Source organism: Belonocnema kinseyi, chromosome 3 (assembly GCF_010883055.1).
Source record: "Belonocnema kinseyi isolate 2016_QV_RU_SX_M_011 chromosome 3, B_treatae_v1, whole genome shotgun sequence".
NCBI classification, from domain to species: Eukaryota; Metazoa; Arthropoda; class Insecta; order Hymenoptera; family Cynipidae; genus Belonocnema; species Belonocnema kinseyi.
The window spans coordinates 79,676,353-79,692,420 of NC_046659.1; the positions used below are offsets into that span (position 1 = coordinate 79,676,353).

General features: G+C 29.6%; 1 protein-coding gene across 1 annotated transcript in view; it reads right to left on the reverse strand.

Annotated features, from left to right (window-relative positions):
* The window catches only part of LOC117168844 (choline O-acetyltransferase), a 224,602-nt gene that overhangs the window by 24,738 nt on the left and 183,796 nt on the right, over window positions 1-16,068 (reverse strand). The window contains exons 3-6 of the mRNA XM_033354700.1: window positions 12,762-12,934; window positions 6,923-7,103; window positions 5,899-6,073; window positions 231-460 (exon numbers count right to left, since the gene is read on the reverse strand). Coding sequence (XP_033210591.1) covers window positions 231-460; window positions 5,899-6,073; window positions 6,923-7,103; window positions 12,762-12,934 — 759 coding nt within the window. The remainder of the gene's footprint in view (window positions 1-230; window positions 461-5,898; window positions 6,074-6,922; window positions 7,104-12,761; window positions 12,935-16,068) is intronic.

Here is a 16,068-nt window from a genome sequence, read left to right on the forward strand (position 1 = left end):
GGAAAGGGGTGGCGAAGGGTGAAGTGAGTGGGAAAGTTGGAGAAAGAAGAAGTAGTAGGATGGGAAAGTGAGGGTTGGAAAAAAGAAGTAGAGGAAGGGGAGTCTTAACTAGGAAAGCTTGGAGAGGTTAAGGTAGACGATGAAGAAGTTGGCGAAGGGTGAAATGAGGGGGGAAGTTGTGGAATTTAGGGGGGTTAGGGGTGGGGAAGTAACTAATTTTTAATACTCACTTTTCCAAGGATGGCGTGAAATGTTTTATCGAACCAGCGATTGGCACCAAGATGCCTGGATCCGCCGCCATGAATTGTGTGATGCAAAACATTTGCATAATCCCGATCGCCAATCCACTTGTCACTTTTCCTATAAGGGTTGTTAAACGTTCCTGGGAGCACATCATCGTCGATACAAACGACACAGAGACATCTTTCCAGTAGCTCGATATTGTGTCGATTACGCTCATCTGAAATTTTATAAATGAAAAGAGGATTAAAGTTTATGATTTGAAAATTTGAAGTAATTAATGAATTATTTATCTTGAAATCTTTTAGAGATTATTTTTATAGTTTTAAATTGAGAAGATTTAAACTAAGCTCCTGAATTCGAAAGATTATGACTTCGATTATTCAACAGTTTTAAAGAAATTACTTTCACAGCATTGATTCGGAAGTATTTTTATCTTCGAATTTGGAAACCTGAAATTGAAATGCTTGAAGTTTATAATTAAACATAGAGCATTCCTATTTAAATTTTCCAGAAAGAAAGAATTAAGACATCCATTTTCCAAAACGAGAATGGTTCAAATTTTGATCGAGTATTCATTCGTGTCTTAAAATTCTCCTTATATAAAATTGCTTGGATGTTTTCCAGGATGTCTAGCTGACCGAGAAATCGAGAAATCCGCAAAATTATCGGGAATTTCATTCAATGAGCTTCATTTTTCTCTTGAATGTAAACTCTGATATAATGTTCTTGCTAGTAATTGAAACTTTCAGGTTTGGGTTGAAATTCAACTTTTTTTGATAGAAAATTAACTTTCTGTTGAAAATTTATATTTTAGCGTTGTAAATTGAACTGAAACTTTTCTCGCCTTTTTGGTCGAATTCAAATGTTTTTTATTTCGAATTAAAATCTTTTTTGGTTGAAATATTACATTGGTCGTTTGATATTCATGTTTTTGTTAAAAATTCAACTATTTGTTCGAGAATTGATCTTTTACAATTGGAAATTCGACTATTTAAGTAGAAGTTGAACTTCTTTGATTAAAATTTATTTTTGAATTTAAAGGTTCATCTTTACGGTTAAAAATAATTTGCAATTATTTTAATAGTTCAATTATTGAACTATTTTGTTGAAAATTCGTTTTGATCGAAATTACTGTTTTTGAACTGAAAATATAAATTTCCATTTTTGGTTAAAAATTTATCTTTTTTAGTTAACAATTCATCTTTTTCGTAGACAAATTATCTTCTTGGTTTAAAATATCACAAAATTGCACTATTTTTTTTTAAATTCGTTCTTTTTTGTTGAAAATCAATTTTTTTGCTGCGGTAATTTAACTTTTCAATGTTTTTAATTGAAAATTGATCAACTGTTACATCTATATTGAAAATGTTTCATTGCAGGCAGAAAATTAACTTATTAATAAAAATTGAACTGTTTGGTTGAAAATGTAATCATTTTGTTTAAAATTCAACTCTTTGGTTGAATATTAATTGAACTATTTTGTTAAAAAAAAGTTTTTTACATCAACTATTAAATTTTTCTTTAAAAATTCATATTTTAATTAAATATCAAATGTTGGGGTGGAAAACTCAACCATCTTCTAGAAAATGTATCTTTTAACCTAGAAAATTGAACTATTTTTTTGGTTGAAAATCCGTCTATTTGACTGACAATTTAACATTGTATGGAGAAATTTGAAGTACAGTGAAAATTTTTCTATAGCTCCGATTTCGGGGCTGATCTTGGATGGCAACTAACTCATTATAGCCTGCTCCGCTTTTGTTTGTTCACGCCTGACTGCTCGTCTGAGTGACAGCCGCAGATCCCACGCACCCCGCGCAGCCTTTTTACACATACATGCGGCACGGCGTCAATTCTCGGAAAGGTTAAAGAAGGGAGGGCTATTGAAGATTTTTACTGTATTTGGTTGAAAATTCAACTGTTTGGTTGAAAAATTCGTCTATTTTAACAGAAAGTTCATCATTTCAGACTGCAAATTTATGTTTTTCTTTGTTGATAATTCAACTGTCATATAAAAAATTCAATTATTTGCTTACAGTTCAACTATTTATGATTAAAGTTTAATCTTCTGTTATTGATGACTTGAACGTTTAGTTAAAAATTGGTCTTTTTTGTTTGATTTCAACAATTTTTTTTTATTTAAAATAAAAAATTTTGTTGTTGAAATATCTGATATTGCATTAGTCTTTGTAAATTAATTTTTATTCGTTGAAAATTTAATTCGGTTGAAAATTGAATTACTTTTGTGAAAGTTCAACTACGCTGTTAAAATTTTATTTATTGAAAAATTTAAAGTATTGATTTGAAAAAACTTTTTGTTCAAAATTCTTTTTTTATGGTTGCAAGTGAATTTTTTTAAAACTAAAAATGAAACTTTTCCATTTTTAGTTAAAGTTACTATCTCTTAGATGAAAATTCATCTTATTTATATAGAAGTAATTTTGTTGGTTTGAAATGTTCCCTATTTTCGTTAAAAGTGCAAGTGTTTCCTTAAAAACCAAGTACTTTGTTCTAATTTTATATTTTTTAGTTAGAAATTAAACGATTTGTTTCAAAATTCATCATTTGTTGAAAATTCAACTTTTTGATCAAGAGTTTAATTATTTTTTTGAAATTTTTTTTGGTTTGCTTTAAAGTTCAACTATTTGGTCCTAAATGCAACCATTGGGTTTGTACTTTTGGTTAAAGTGTCATATTTTTTGGTACAAAATTTAACTATATTGTTTAAAAATTGTTTATTTTCAAAATTTTATTATACCCTAGCTTTATGAAAAAAATGAAAAGTCTGAAAGTAGTAGACTCCTAAACAAAAGATTATTTTAAATTAAATGAATTAATTAACTACTATTATAAATATAGTACTGAAAATAAGTATACCACTCTACAGTGCAAAATAAAATCGTCTCATCAATCGCAAACATGAGACCGACACTTTTCTCGAAAAGAATTTTAAACCTTTTAAAGGAGTTTCTTAAAGAATTTATCCTTATATGGACGGGCTTTAAACGGCGATAACCCCGACCGCAAGTAGTCGTTAAATCGTTATTGCATCACTTATTCGATTTAGAGGCACAGGTTGTAGGTCCTCTTTGAGTAAGGTTGGTTTAGGTTAAGGTTTAGGGTTTAGGGAGCTAATGGGGATATCGCGAATATTGGTGTGAAGAGGATCACCCGATAATAATTATAACTAAGGGCGACGAGACAATCCTTAACATTTAATTGAAAATTGAACCTCATATCGATTTTTTTCATAAGGAGGAACATTCAGGAAACAATTTATTTTATTGCGTTGCAAAAATAAAATATTAGAATAATTAAAACTGTAATTCAATCTTCGTTCGATAAATAAAGTATTATTATATTTATCGTACTTTTATATTTTGGCAGTCTTATTGATTAAAAAGACATTTAATGCTGAAAATCTTTTTCTTTATTGAGAGTTCTTCTCTTTTTGCTCTGTTCTAAAAGAAAAGAATTTTATTATTTCTCACAGGGCATTAAACAAGTTAGGTATTAAAAATGAAATGAAAGTTTTTGATTAAATAGAAACAAGATGGAAAAACTCAGGGAATTTTTATAAGAAGAGCTTTAAATAAATTTTGATGGTAATAAATTAAAAAATTTTATTTTCAATTGGTTTTCTTCCGTTTATGAAAGATACTATGTAAAAATCGTACAAGATCAGGGTACACGATGAGTAAAATATTAGAGAATTTTGAAAATGAATTTTTGCGGCAACTATGATATAATATTCTTGTCAGTAGTTTATTTTCCTTGTATTTCTATCTGTTTATTTTTTGCAGTAGTTTTCTCGTAAAAATTAGATTTTTAGATAAAAATAATATTATTTGATTGAAAAACCAACAATTTTGTGAAAAAGTAATCCTCTTTGGTTAAAAAATCAATAATTTTGGTTGGAAATTAAACTATTTTGTACGAAATTTGTCTTTTCCGAGTTGAAAATTGAACTATTTTTCTGTAAAATTAACTTTTTGTTACAAATTCGGCTTTTTGGCTTAGAAATTTATTTACTTTTTGTAAAAATTAGATTTTTTCTGATTTAAAATGAATATGTTTGGTTAAACATTAATTTTTTGGCTGTTAATGATTTAACTTTTGCTGAAAATTAATCTTTTTTGGTTGAATTCAATTGCTTGTCAATTAATATCTTTTTTAATTCAAATGTCTTCCATTACATTATTTGTTGGTTAAAAATTCATCTTTTTTTTTTTTTGATTGAAAATTCATAATTTAAGTTGAAAATAATTGATCTTTGGTTAAAAGTTTAATTCGTATGTTAAAAATTATTTTGTTTTATCTGAAATTAAATTTTCAAACTCATAATGTAAGTTTTCCATTTTCGGTCCAAAAGTTACCCTTTTTAGATGAACATTCGTCTTTTTTGGGAAAAATCTATTTTTCGTGGTTTGCAATTTCCTCTCGTTCCGTTAAAAGTGCAACTGCTTCGTTAAAAATGTACTTTTTGTTTTAAATTCACCTGTTTTACAAAGAAAATTCGCCTTTTATCTTGAGAGTGTACTTTTTAATTTTTTATTAAAAATTGATCTCTTTTGGGTTGAAAAAATGAACCATTTGTTTGATGGTTCATGTTTTTTGTCAAAATATTCATTAGTTTATTGAAAATTGAACTCTTTGCTTGAAAATTCAACTATTCTGTTCTAAAGTCGTTATCTTTTTGGCAGAACTTTAATCTTTTTTATTTGAAAATTCGACTGCTTGGTTGAAAATTCAATTATTTAGTAGAGAAGTTATATTTTTTGGTTGAAAATACATCGGTTATGCTAAATCCTTGTTTACTTGGACAGAAAATTCGTCCTTTTGATTAAAAAATTAATTTTGTTTTAAATTAAACTGCTTTATAAAAAATTCAATTATTTGGTAAAATGTTCTTCTTTTTCATTTAAAAATTCGACCTTGTAATTAAAGATTCATCTTCACATTTTGAAAATTCAAGAATTTCGTTTAAAATTCTATTTTGTTAAAAATTCAAATATTTTGTCGCAGATTCCACCCTTTTGTTAAAAATTCGTCCATGTTTAGTTAAACACTTACTTTTTTTTGTTTGAAAATTCGTATTTTTTGGTTGTAAATGCCAGTATGTTGCTAAAAAGCTATCTTTTTTGGTGGAAACTCAACTGTTTGTTGAAAATTCTATTTGGACAGAAGATACGACTATTTGGATTGAAAATTGATCTTTTTTGTTCAAAATTGAACTGTCTTTAAAAAAATAGAATTATTTGGTTGAGGTTTAAATTGTTATGTTTGAAAATTCTTTTATTTGGTTAAAACTTAATCTTCGTGGGTTGGTAATTCAACAATTTGGTTAAAGAATCCACTATTTGGTTGAAAATTTACTTACAATGGTCGAAAATTCAATTTTTCCATTACAAATTTATTTTTTGAATTAAAAATTAATCTTTCATTGCTGAAAAGTCATATTTTTTCGTTAAAATAATTAAATTTGAAATTTTTATATGAAATTTAATGGTTTTTCCGTTTATAAAAGATTGTAGGCTAAAAATGTTAGAAGATTAAAATGAAAGGCTTTGAATATTAATGGTCTGGGTCACAGATCACACAAAAATACGCAAATTGACTGTTAATCCCATTATAAGATCCATACTCTGTACTCACTTTTTAATAATTCTTCTCTGGCTTTTGCCCAAACAGGTCTTTTCGAGGTTGTAAGGATTCCAACTGGCGGTGTTCTAGGATCTGGTTTCTCTTCCATGATCTTCAAAATTTGCTGAATTAATTCTTCTTCTGTAATTCGACCTCTATCTGATGCCCTGACTGGTACGCTGTAAAACTTTTTGCAAAAAGGTCAGTCGAAATTAATTTCGTAGAGAATACTTGATTTCAATTATTTAGTTTAGAAAATTTATTGTAGTTGGAATTGCAAGGATTACATTCTTTCTACTGCCTTTTTTATTCTTTCGGAATTTCTTTTTTTCTTCTTTTCTCCTTAAATATGCCGTCTAACTATATTTGAAAATAAAATATTTGAAATACGCGGGAGATCAATTGAACTTTTTGAAATTTAAATTACAAATGTTATCAATTTATTTTTTATTAATAATAAAAATAATAAAATGCATCTGAATAATATTAAAACACTTAAATAAATTATTTATACATAAAGCACAAAATAGAAGTAAAACAAAATATCGTAACAGAAATATAACTATATAAGTGCAACAAGTTTCAAGTACTGAAAACTATAGCCATTAAAAAATAAAAACTCTTAAAAAAACAAGAAGAGATTTGATATTAAAAACTGGGTAACAACCGGGACAAACGGGAAATTAGTAGATACCCGGAAAATTGACAAATATTTATTTGACCGTTTTTAAACTCAACTATTTAGGATTTAAATAAAACTTTAAATCTAATATATTTTTTTACAAAGCACAAAATATTATTCATATTTTTATTTTAAGCATGCCTGCACAAATTTGTTACTTAACTTGAATAGGACATTGTTATGTCGCCCTGGATGGATTTCTAACTACCTTAGTATATCAAATTTTTTAAATTTTTTCTTTAATGGCAAAAATTATTTTAAAATATAAGATTTCTTATAAAAAAAGATTTTCTTTCTCCTTTTCTACAAGTAAAAATAAATGTCGCATATTTTATTTCCAATCGAAAAAGTTACCTGATTATGATGAGCTAGAATGACATGATCCCCGGAAGTGGCTCTGTCAAAAATTACTTGCTCATCTGCAATTACTCCAGGTCTGCGGTAAATTCTAAACATTTGGTAGTGCTGAGCCATGCATAGTGGTTGCCACGATTTTCCATCTCTTGACTTTACTTGATCAACCTCGAGTTCGGATCTGCAAATAATAAAAAAGTCAAAATTAGGAAATTGCCTATGCATAAATTCATTTAATTAAACTTTCACTGGCTTTGAATATCATTAACAATTTCAACACACCCCAGAACGTAAACAGATTAAGAACTTTAAATAAAATTGAAAAATGTTATTTGAATATCGAGTCGTGAGTTTATTTATTTGTATAGTGATAGAATCAGAATTTTATTGTTTAAAATTGGTTAGAGCTCACAATTTCCCAACCGATTTCGATGTTTTTTTAAGAAATATTCAGTGTTAAATACGATATAACGTCTAAAAAAGATTTTTTCATATTTACCGTTATATTATTTATTACATAAATAAAAAAAATGAGAAAAATCAAACATTTCGAGAATATTATTTTTTATCGTCGAGGAAAAGACTTTAATAGCTAATTATTATAAACAATTACATGGACGAGAAGCTCAACAGTAAAAAAAAATTTTTTGACTAAAATTCCAAAATAATCTTATACAAATTATACAATTTTTCCATCTTTCTCGTAGGTATATATATATATATATGTATACACCAAATGTGTATTAAATTTATTAGTAATCGTGCAAATTTATAAATAATTAATATTTATTATTGTTAATCATAAAGACGAAAAGCAAATTCCAAAATTAGTCAATTTTATATACAGAAAAATTACTTTTTCTAGTTTAAGATGTTTTAGAAAACCGAGTAGTAATATTCTATTAAGAAAATAGTCGCTAACTCTTAATTGTCATTGTTATTCACAAATGATTAAAAACATTTCACATTCATACAGAAAAAAATTATTTTGTCTACAATATCATATTCTATACACTTCAATAGTAAGTTTCCAGTAAGACCAAATATATCGAATTTAGGAATCATTGTGAATAAAATTTTACAATAAATTAATTTAAATTGAAAAAATACTATTTATCGTCAGTAGTTATTAATAAACAAATACTGACAGGGACTATTTTTGGAATTTGTTCATAATTTATATGTATTTTATGAACAATAACAATAATATGTGTCAATTAATCTGTGAATAACAATAACAATTAAAAATAATGGACATAGTTTCTAAAAAGAATATTACAATTTGATTGTCTGAAATATTTTTTAGTATACAATTTTTTTTACTTGACAGTGACTTATTTTTGAATTTTTGAATGATTTTTATTATTAAAAATAGAAATAATTTATGTGGCTGTGTGTATGTGTGTGTGTTTAGTAGAAAAAAATATTTTTTAGTGTGTGAAAAGGACTTATTTTGGAATTTGATTTTAGTTTCTATTATTACTAATAATAATTATTAAATATTTTTAAGTATGTATGATTATTGAGTATTTTTTATATAAATTTTTTATAACGATTTGCTTAAATCCTAAACTATTTATTTACGTTCCTTAAGTTTACTTGCATTTATTGAACTTTATTCAAGTCTTTTTTTCTACGATACTCCCCTTCACTTACATCTCCTCCCAGCCACCGCTTCCCCTCCCTTACTCACCCTCATTTCTAATCATTTCTCCTGCTTCCCCTCACTTATACTTACTTCCCCCTCTTCCCCTCCATTCATTTCTTCACTTCCCTCGATTCCGCTCCCATCACTTCCTCTCATTTTCCTGATCCCCCTCTTTTTATTTTCCCATATTTTACCTACTTTACCTGATTCACATACTTCCTCTCCCATAATTTCCACTCAATTCCCATACTTTCCCTCCTCTAATTTTCTTTGTTTCGCCTAGGCCCTAGTCATATTCGTCCTCATTTTTCCATTATTTCTCCCCATTTGCTCTTGCTTCTTTTACTTTCCTTCTCCTTCCTTCTCCTGTATTTTTCCCACTTTTGTCGAAATAGTTTAATAAAAGAACTTCTTTGAGGAAATCGTATGTAGCAAAACTTTCTATATATTAGTGGATATCTTTCAGTAGTCTCTTTTCAATCATTTTTGAATAATTGTAAACCTGCAATAATTGAGTGACCTCTGTTTAGCGTAGAAAATCAATATTTCCATTTTCTTTGTCTCTCCGCGAAAATTGGGATAAGGGCTGTTATCATTCTGTTAACCATTTGAAATCGCGAAATCGTGTTGCATCTCAGAAAGAGGCTCTTCTCATGATTTGAGAATACCGGAAACCGAGGGCTTTGAGTCTACAGAACCGGTGCCTTTATGCTGGCTTTCTATGGATCTTACAACCCGGATTTCCTTCTCGTCAAGGCACCGGGTTACAAATTGATTTCAATGTGGCTTCTTTTTGTTCGCCTTCCACTCAATCCAATAATAAGTCCCTTTAAGTCGAGAATTCCTCGTTTAGGTAATACGATGGAAATTTTCTATTAAATTAATATAATCGCGGTAAAATATTGAGAAATTAAGAAAATTTAGAAAGCTTATAAAAAAATAATGTTCGGATTTGATTCGAGTTTTATTTAGTTCTGGATTTTTCAACAATGAACTCTTAGAAATTTACCAGGGGTGTCAGTTGAAGTTTGCCAGTTTTACTCATAGATGTCGCTAGAGATGTGTATAGATTTATATGATTTGGCATCTATGTCATATTTTTCTATGGATAATAACCTTCAAAAATACGCAACTCCATTCTGCCAAAATAATAGCATCATAGTTTTCTACCTCAGTGTATATGTCGAGTTTCGTTACAAGTAAAGCGCATTTGCGGCATTCGTTGCTTTTCTTATTTCATCAAAAGAAAAAAGCAGTTGAAGCTCATCGATTGCTGGTAGAAACTTATGGTGAACATGCTGCAGTGATTAGAACATGTGAGACATGGTTTCGTCAATTTAAAAGTGGAGATTTCGATTCAACTGACAATGAACATCCTGGTGCAGCGAAAAAGTTCGAAGACGAGGAATTGCAGGCGTTATTGGATGAAGACCCAACCCAACCCTGGCGCACCGAAGGAACCGAATGGAGCCTCTACAAAGTACCCGTAAAGACCCCATTGGGTCCCCATTTGGTTCTTTTTTTTTTTAAATCGAAAAAACAGCAAAATCAACTTTTAAATAGTTGAAATTCGGATTCTATGTTAAAATTCCCTATATAAAGTCACGGAATAATCGCAATAGTTTTTTTTTAACGGTAAAAAGTTTAAAAAAATTTAAGACGTATAAAGCCTGTTAACTGCTACTTACAGACGGTGTGTTTGAAGTGTAGCAGTCAACAGACGTTATACGTCTTATATTCTTGTAAACTTTTTACCGTTGCAAAAAACACGATTGCGATTATTCCGCGACATAAATTGTAACGTAGAATCCGAATTTCAACAATTTAAAAGTTGATTTTGCTGTTTTTTCGAGTTTTTTTTAAGGAACCGAATGGGGACCCAATGGGGTCTTTACGAGTACTTTGTGGAGGCTACATTCGGTTCCTTCGGTCCACCAGGGAATCGCAACAACAATTGGCATAAACACTAAATGTGACCGGAGGAGCAATTTTCCAGCGTTTAAAAGCCATGGGAAAAATCCAAAAGTATGGAAAATGGGTACCCCACCAACTGAACGATAGACAAATGGAAAATCGAAAAACCATTTGTGAAATGTTGCTTGAACGGTTCGAAAGGAAATCTTTTCTGTATCGAATTGTCACGGGGGACGATAAATGGATTTATTTTGAGAACCCGAAGCGGAAAAAATCATGGCTTTTACCTGGTGAGGTCAGCCCATCGACTCCAAGGCCAAATCGCTATGGCCGTAAGACAATGCTCTGTGTTTGGTGGGACCAGTGTGGTGTACTTTGAGTTATTAAAAACTGGTGAGACGGTGAATACGGATCGCTACCGACAACAAATTATCAATTTGAATCATACGTTGATCGAGAAACGGCCGGAATGGGCCCGAAGACATGGCATAGTTATCCTACAACATGACAGCGCACCGTCTCATACCGCTAAAGTGATGAAGAACACATTAAAAGCATTGAATTGGGAAATATTATCGCACCCGCCGTACTCTCCAGACCTCGCCCTGTTCGACTATCACCTTTTCGCATCGATGGGATACTCACTCGCTGAGCAGCGCTTCGCCAATTTTGAAGAAGTCGAAAAATGTCTCGTCGAATGGTTTGCCTTGAAAGAGAAAAAGTTTTTTTTTGAATGGTATCCATGATTTGCCTGAAAGATGGGCAAAATGTGTAGAATCCAATGGTCAATACTTTGAATAAAATTTCTTTGAGATTCCCTTGAGGATTAAGTGTTTTCTTTATTGAAAACCCCGACAAATTTCAACTAATACCCCTGTTAAATTGCACTTTTTTAAACAGATGGGGTTCCAAATTTCGTTTCTCAAATCTAATGCAGGGGCGGTCAAAAATTACGTCACGCTATTTTGAAAAGTTTTTTCACTACTCTCCTTCTTCTCTGCCCCACCACAAGTTTGAAGGAAAAATGTTTTTTCGAATTTATTCGAATAAAGCTTAAAGTATAATATAAAACATACAAATACAATATTTTAACAGACATCATAGTCCAAAACGCTCTCAAAATGGGAAAAAGGGTGATATTTCACGAAAATAGGGGAATAATAGGAGAACAAATTCTTTTGAACAAAATTACTGTATAGGTACCATGTTGAACTTAATAAGAAAAATTAAGATTTCAGGTCGAAATATATTGCATTTCCAACAAAATAGTTGAATTATTTAAAAAATTTTTAATTTAATTTTTTGTGGTTCGTTTCCCAATGGAGTGAAGGTGGAGTAAGATCTTTTTTTCAAGAAATAATTTTAATTTAAAAATATTATTTTCCATCTAGTCTTATTAAGACGTTAAGCATTTTTCTGTTATTGAAGATTCTTAACTTGATTGATATTGTGTAGATTTTCTGCCTTCATGGTTTGGAGGGTTGATATACTGTCGGTAAGGTGCAATTTCTGATGATATAGCAGATAAATTAAAAAATTTTAAAATAATTACTTGTACCATTAACACCTAGCTAAAAATTAGCGTTATGTTCTTGAATTGAGAGTTCTTATTCTGATCCCCCTAATAGCTTAATTGGAAAAGCACCTGACCGGAAATCAGAAGTTTTGTGGTTCGTTTCCCAATGGAGTGAAGATAGAGTAGGGTCTTTTTTTCAAGAAATAATTTTAATTTAGAAATAGTTGAATTTGCAACGAAAAAAGATAATTTTGCAACCAAACAGTTGATTTTTCAACAAACAGAAAAAGTAATTTTAGATCAAACTGGCAGTGTGCCGTAGTTTTTGAACGGCCCCTAACTTCCAATTATCAGATTTTGGAAATTAAGTTGGAAATATCATTTTTATTTTGAAATTTGATAATTTTATACTTAAAGAATCCCAACTATTCAGAAGTTTGGTGGCGTTTAAAAATAAATTGAAAAAAATGCAAAGCATACTTTCTGAGTATTCATTTTTATGTAAATTTATAGTTGACACATTCAGGAAATACTTGAACAATGACAAAAAGAATAGCTATCAAACTCTAATTTCAAGGCTCGCAGAATAATTAATTTAACTGCGCTGAAGTTCCAGTTACAGTAGACTCTAATTTGAAATTCCATTCTGCTGGCTCATGTAACTTCTCCTGATCAAATTCTTCGAGGCATTATTCTAAATCGGATTCAAAACCAATAATTGAGTTTCTGAATGGAAAGATAAAAAAAATAAAAAGACTTACCTGTCCAGCAGTTCCTGATAATTAAGAAGTTCCGTTAAAAAACGAGCGAGAAAAACAGCGGCTTCATGTTGGTTGGTACATTTTTTTGGCTGTGCTGCCAAACCAGGATTGCTGTTGATTGGAAGAGCAAGAGGTACTGTGAGATACATGTCGTTCAGCCACCAATCAGTTGCCTGGAATTAAAAAAAAATTCATTATTCCATGAAAATGTTTTTTTTTCAATTTTTAAGTTTATTAATTGAAGAAACAAGGTTCGAAGAATAAGTTTTACTGTATTTTAGGAGAATTGGTGATGTTTTTATTGTTTTAAAATCCACGTGCGTAAATATCACGAATGAAAAATTCAAGGGTGTTGAATATTTTCTACATTCCTTTGTAGAAAGTATAGAAAATTTTGCGATAATTTATATTTAGTGGTGACATGATGTCAAGGCATTATGCTTTTTTTTATCAAATTATCTGCCTTCATGCAAAGGATTACGCGAGTCGCGACGTGTCATTAAATACGGATTAGGCGACGAAAGAGCGATCGCGCCGCTCTTTAATTTCCCGGCAAACCCACTGTGAATTGCAAACTCTCTTCTGTACGCATATACTAAAATGTATATGTTTCACTGGGATAGCTTTCCTAAACTGGAATTTCTTCGAGAAATTTTGAGATTCACTCACAGAAATGTCTTTCAATTAAAAACAAATCTTCAATTGAACATGCGTAGTGAATAAGGGTAAGAGGGAGCGTCGCAGTCGCACCTAAAACGAACGTTGGAACCGGGTTAGATGGTCGGGGAGTCATTGGAAGTAACGTCGATACAATCAATTGGAACAAAGTTGATGAATTTTCCGAAAGATGGCCCTAAAACTGTAAATTTCAATAATAATTCTACAAAACTTTCAAAAAATATTTTTATATTTTATAATCCTCAATATATCCTCATAATTTCTCAATCCCCTCTTTCCCTTTTTTGAAAGATTATTTAATCCCTCTTTTCTTAAGAAACCTCCGCTTTTTCTCTTTCTCGCTCAAATAGCAAATGAATTAGTAGAACCACATAAGAAAATGCAACTGTTTTTGGTTAAAAGTTAATTTATTATGGTTGAAAAATCAACTATTATATTTTTGGTTCAGAATTTTTTTCTTTCGGTTAACAATTCTACTATTTGCTCGGAAATTTAATAATTTTGTTGAAAAGAATTCTTTCTTTTTTCGGTTAAAAGAACAACTATTACATGTTGCAAAGAGAATTAATCTTTTTTGGTTGACAAATCAACTACATGGTTGACACTTGAAATATTTGGTAAAAAATTCATTTAGTTGGTTCACAATTCATCAATTTAGATAAAATTTCAACTATTTAGTTGTAAATTAAGTTTTATGTTAAAAATTCATATTTTTTTATAGAAACTTTATCGCTTTGTTAAGAATTCGTCTTTTTTGCTTAAAATTTAAAGAGTTAGGTAAAAAAATAAACTATTTGATTGAAAAAAAAACTTTTTTGTTGAAAATTCATATTTTTTGTTGAAAATTCAACCATTTTTGAATAAAATTCAACTATTTGGTCGAACATTCGGCAGCGTATAGTCTAAGGATAACAAGCCAATATGTTATGAAAAATATTTGACTACTTATCCCAAATTGTGAAACAATAAGACACTTAATAAAAATTCGTCTTTTTGTTGAAAAATTTAACTTCTTGCTTGAAAGTTAAACTACTTTGATGATAATTAATTTTTTGTTTCTAAAAATTTAACTATTACATTTTTAGTTAAAAATTTATCCCTTAAAAGTTGAAAATTCAACTGTTTGGTGAAAAAGGTATGCATTTTGTTGAAAATTCATATTTTTGGGTTGCACCTGTTCTTTGGTTCTTGTTTGTCGAAATTTAATCTTTTTGGATAAGGATTAAACTATTTATTAAAAAATATGTGTTTCATGGTTTAACTCAACTGGATGACAAATCCTTTTTTGTTGCTAAAAGTAATTGTTGAAAAGGAAAATTTCAGATTCCATTTTTGGTGACGAAACTTTTATTTTTAATTGAAAATAAAACATTCGACTTTTTAACTTGAAAACTTAATACTTTTTAGTTAAAAATTCGTCTTCTTGTGTAGTATATTAAACTTCTTTGTTGAATATTCATACAACTGTCTTGTAAAAATTTGTCTTTTTTCGACGAATTTTACTGGATTAAAATTGTTTTTGGATTAACCTCCGAAAAGTACATACCTTTGATTATAATTTGAAACTCTATGAAGCAATGTATTTCGACACGCTGATTACCAAAATGATAGTGAAAATACCCAGAAATTAAAATTTTTAAGGTGAACACCCTAAAAAACTATGCAAATTTAATGTTTCATACGATTGCTAGTTTTCCAAAAAATGGATGCTAATTATTATTAATCACAGAAACACATCACAATCTACCAGTGAGACGTTGTAAAGGAGTAGTGGTTTGACCGAAATTATTTCTGTAACCAATCACAGGGTTGCCTTTCTTCCCCCTCGAGATTTACCGAAATACATTAAAAAAATCGTAACTTTTGTGGCTTTTTCATGGTTTTCATCATAATAGTCAAATTTTCGGGCATTTTCACTATCATATTCGTAGTCAGCGCGTCAAAAAACATAGGTATACAGAGTTTAGAATTATTAGGAGATATGCGCTTTTCGGAAGTACACTTTTCGTGTTTTAAAAGTAATTTTTAATACAGGAAATAGATCTATTCCCTTTTTGGTTGAAAACTTGTCTTTTCTAGTTAGGAATTCAATCATTTGAGTACAATTTGCTGAAAATTCGTCTTCCAATAGACAATTAATCCTCTTACATGAAATTTCATCCCTTTGGATTGAAGATTTATCTTTTAGGTTAGAAGAGACTTGACTCTTCTAACCTAAAAGATAAATCTTCAATCCAAAGGGATGAAATTTCTTGTAAGAGGATTAATTGTCTATTGGAAGACGAATTTTCAGCAAACTGTACTCAAATGATTGAATTTAATTTTTCGGATTGTAAATTCAACAACTTTTTAAAAAATTGATCATTTTGTTTGAAAATTTAACTATTTAGAAGAATATTCAACTGTTTTTGGTTAAATTTTTAACCTTTTTTGTCTAAAAATTCGACGATTTGGCTGAGAATGCAATATATTTTGAAAATCAGCCTATTTACACTGTTTTGAGAGCATTTTGGATTTTCAAGTCTATTTGAATATTTTACATTATTCATGATTCATGACCGAAGTTTATGGTTTTACCATTAGGTCACGTTTGGCAATGTAGTTATGGACTGCCCCTTAAGGAAATTTT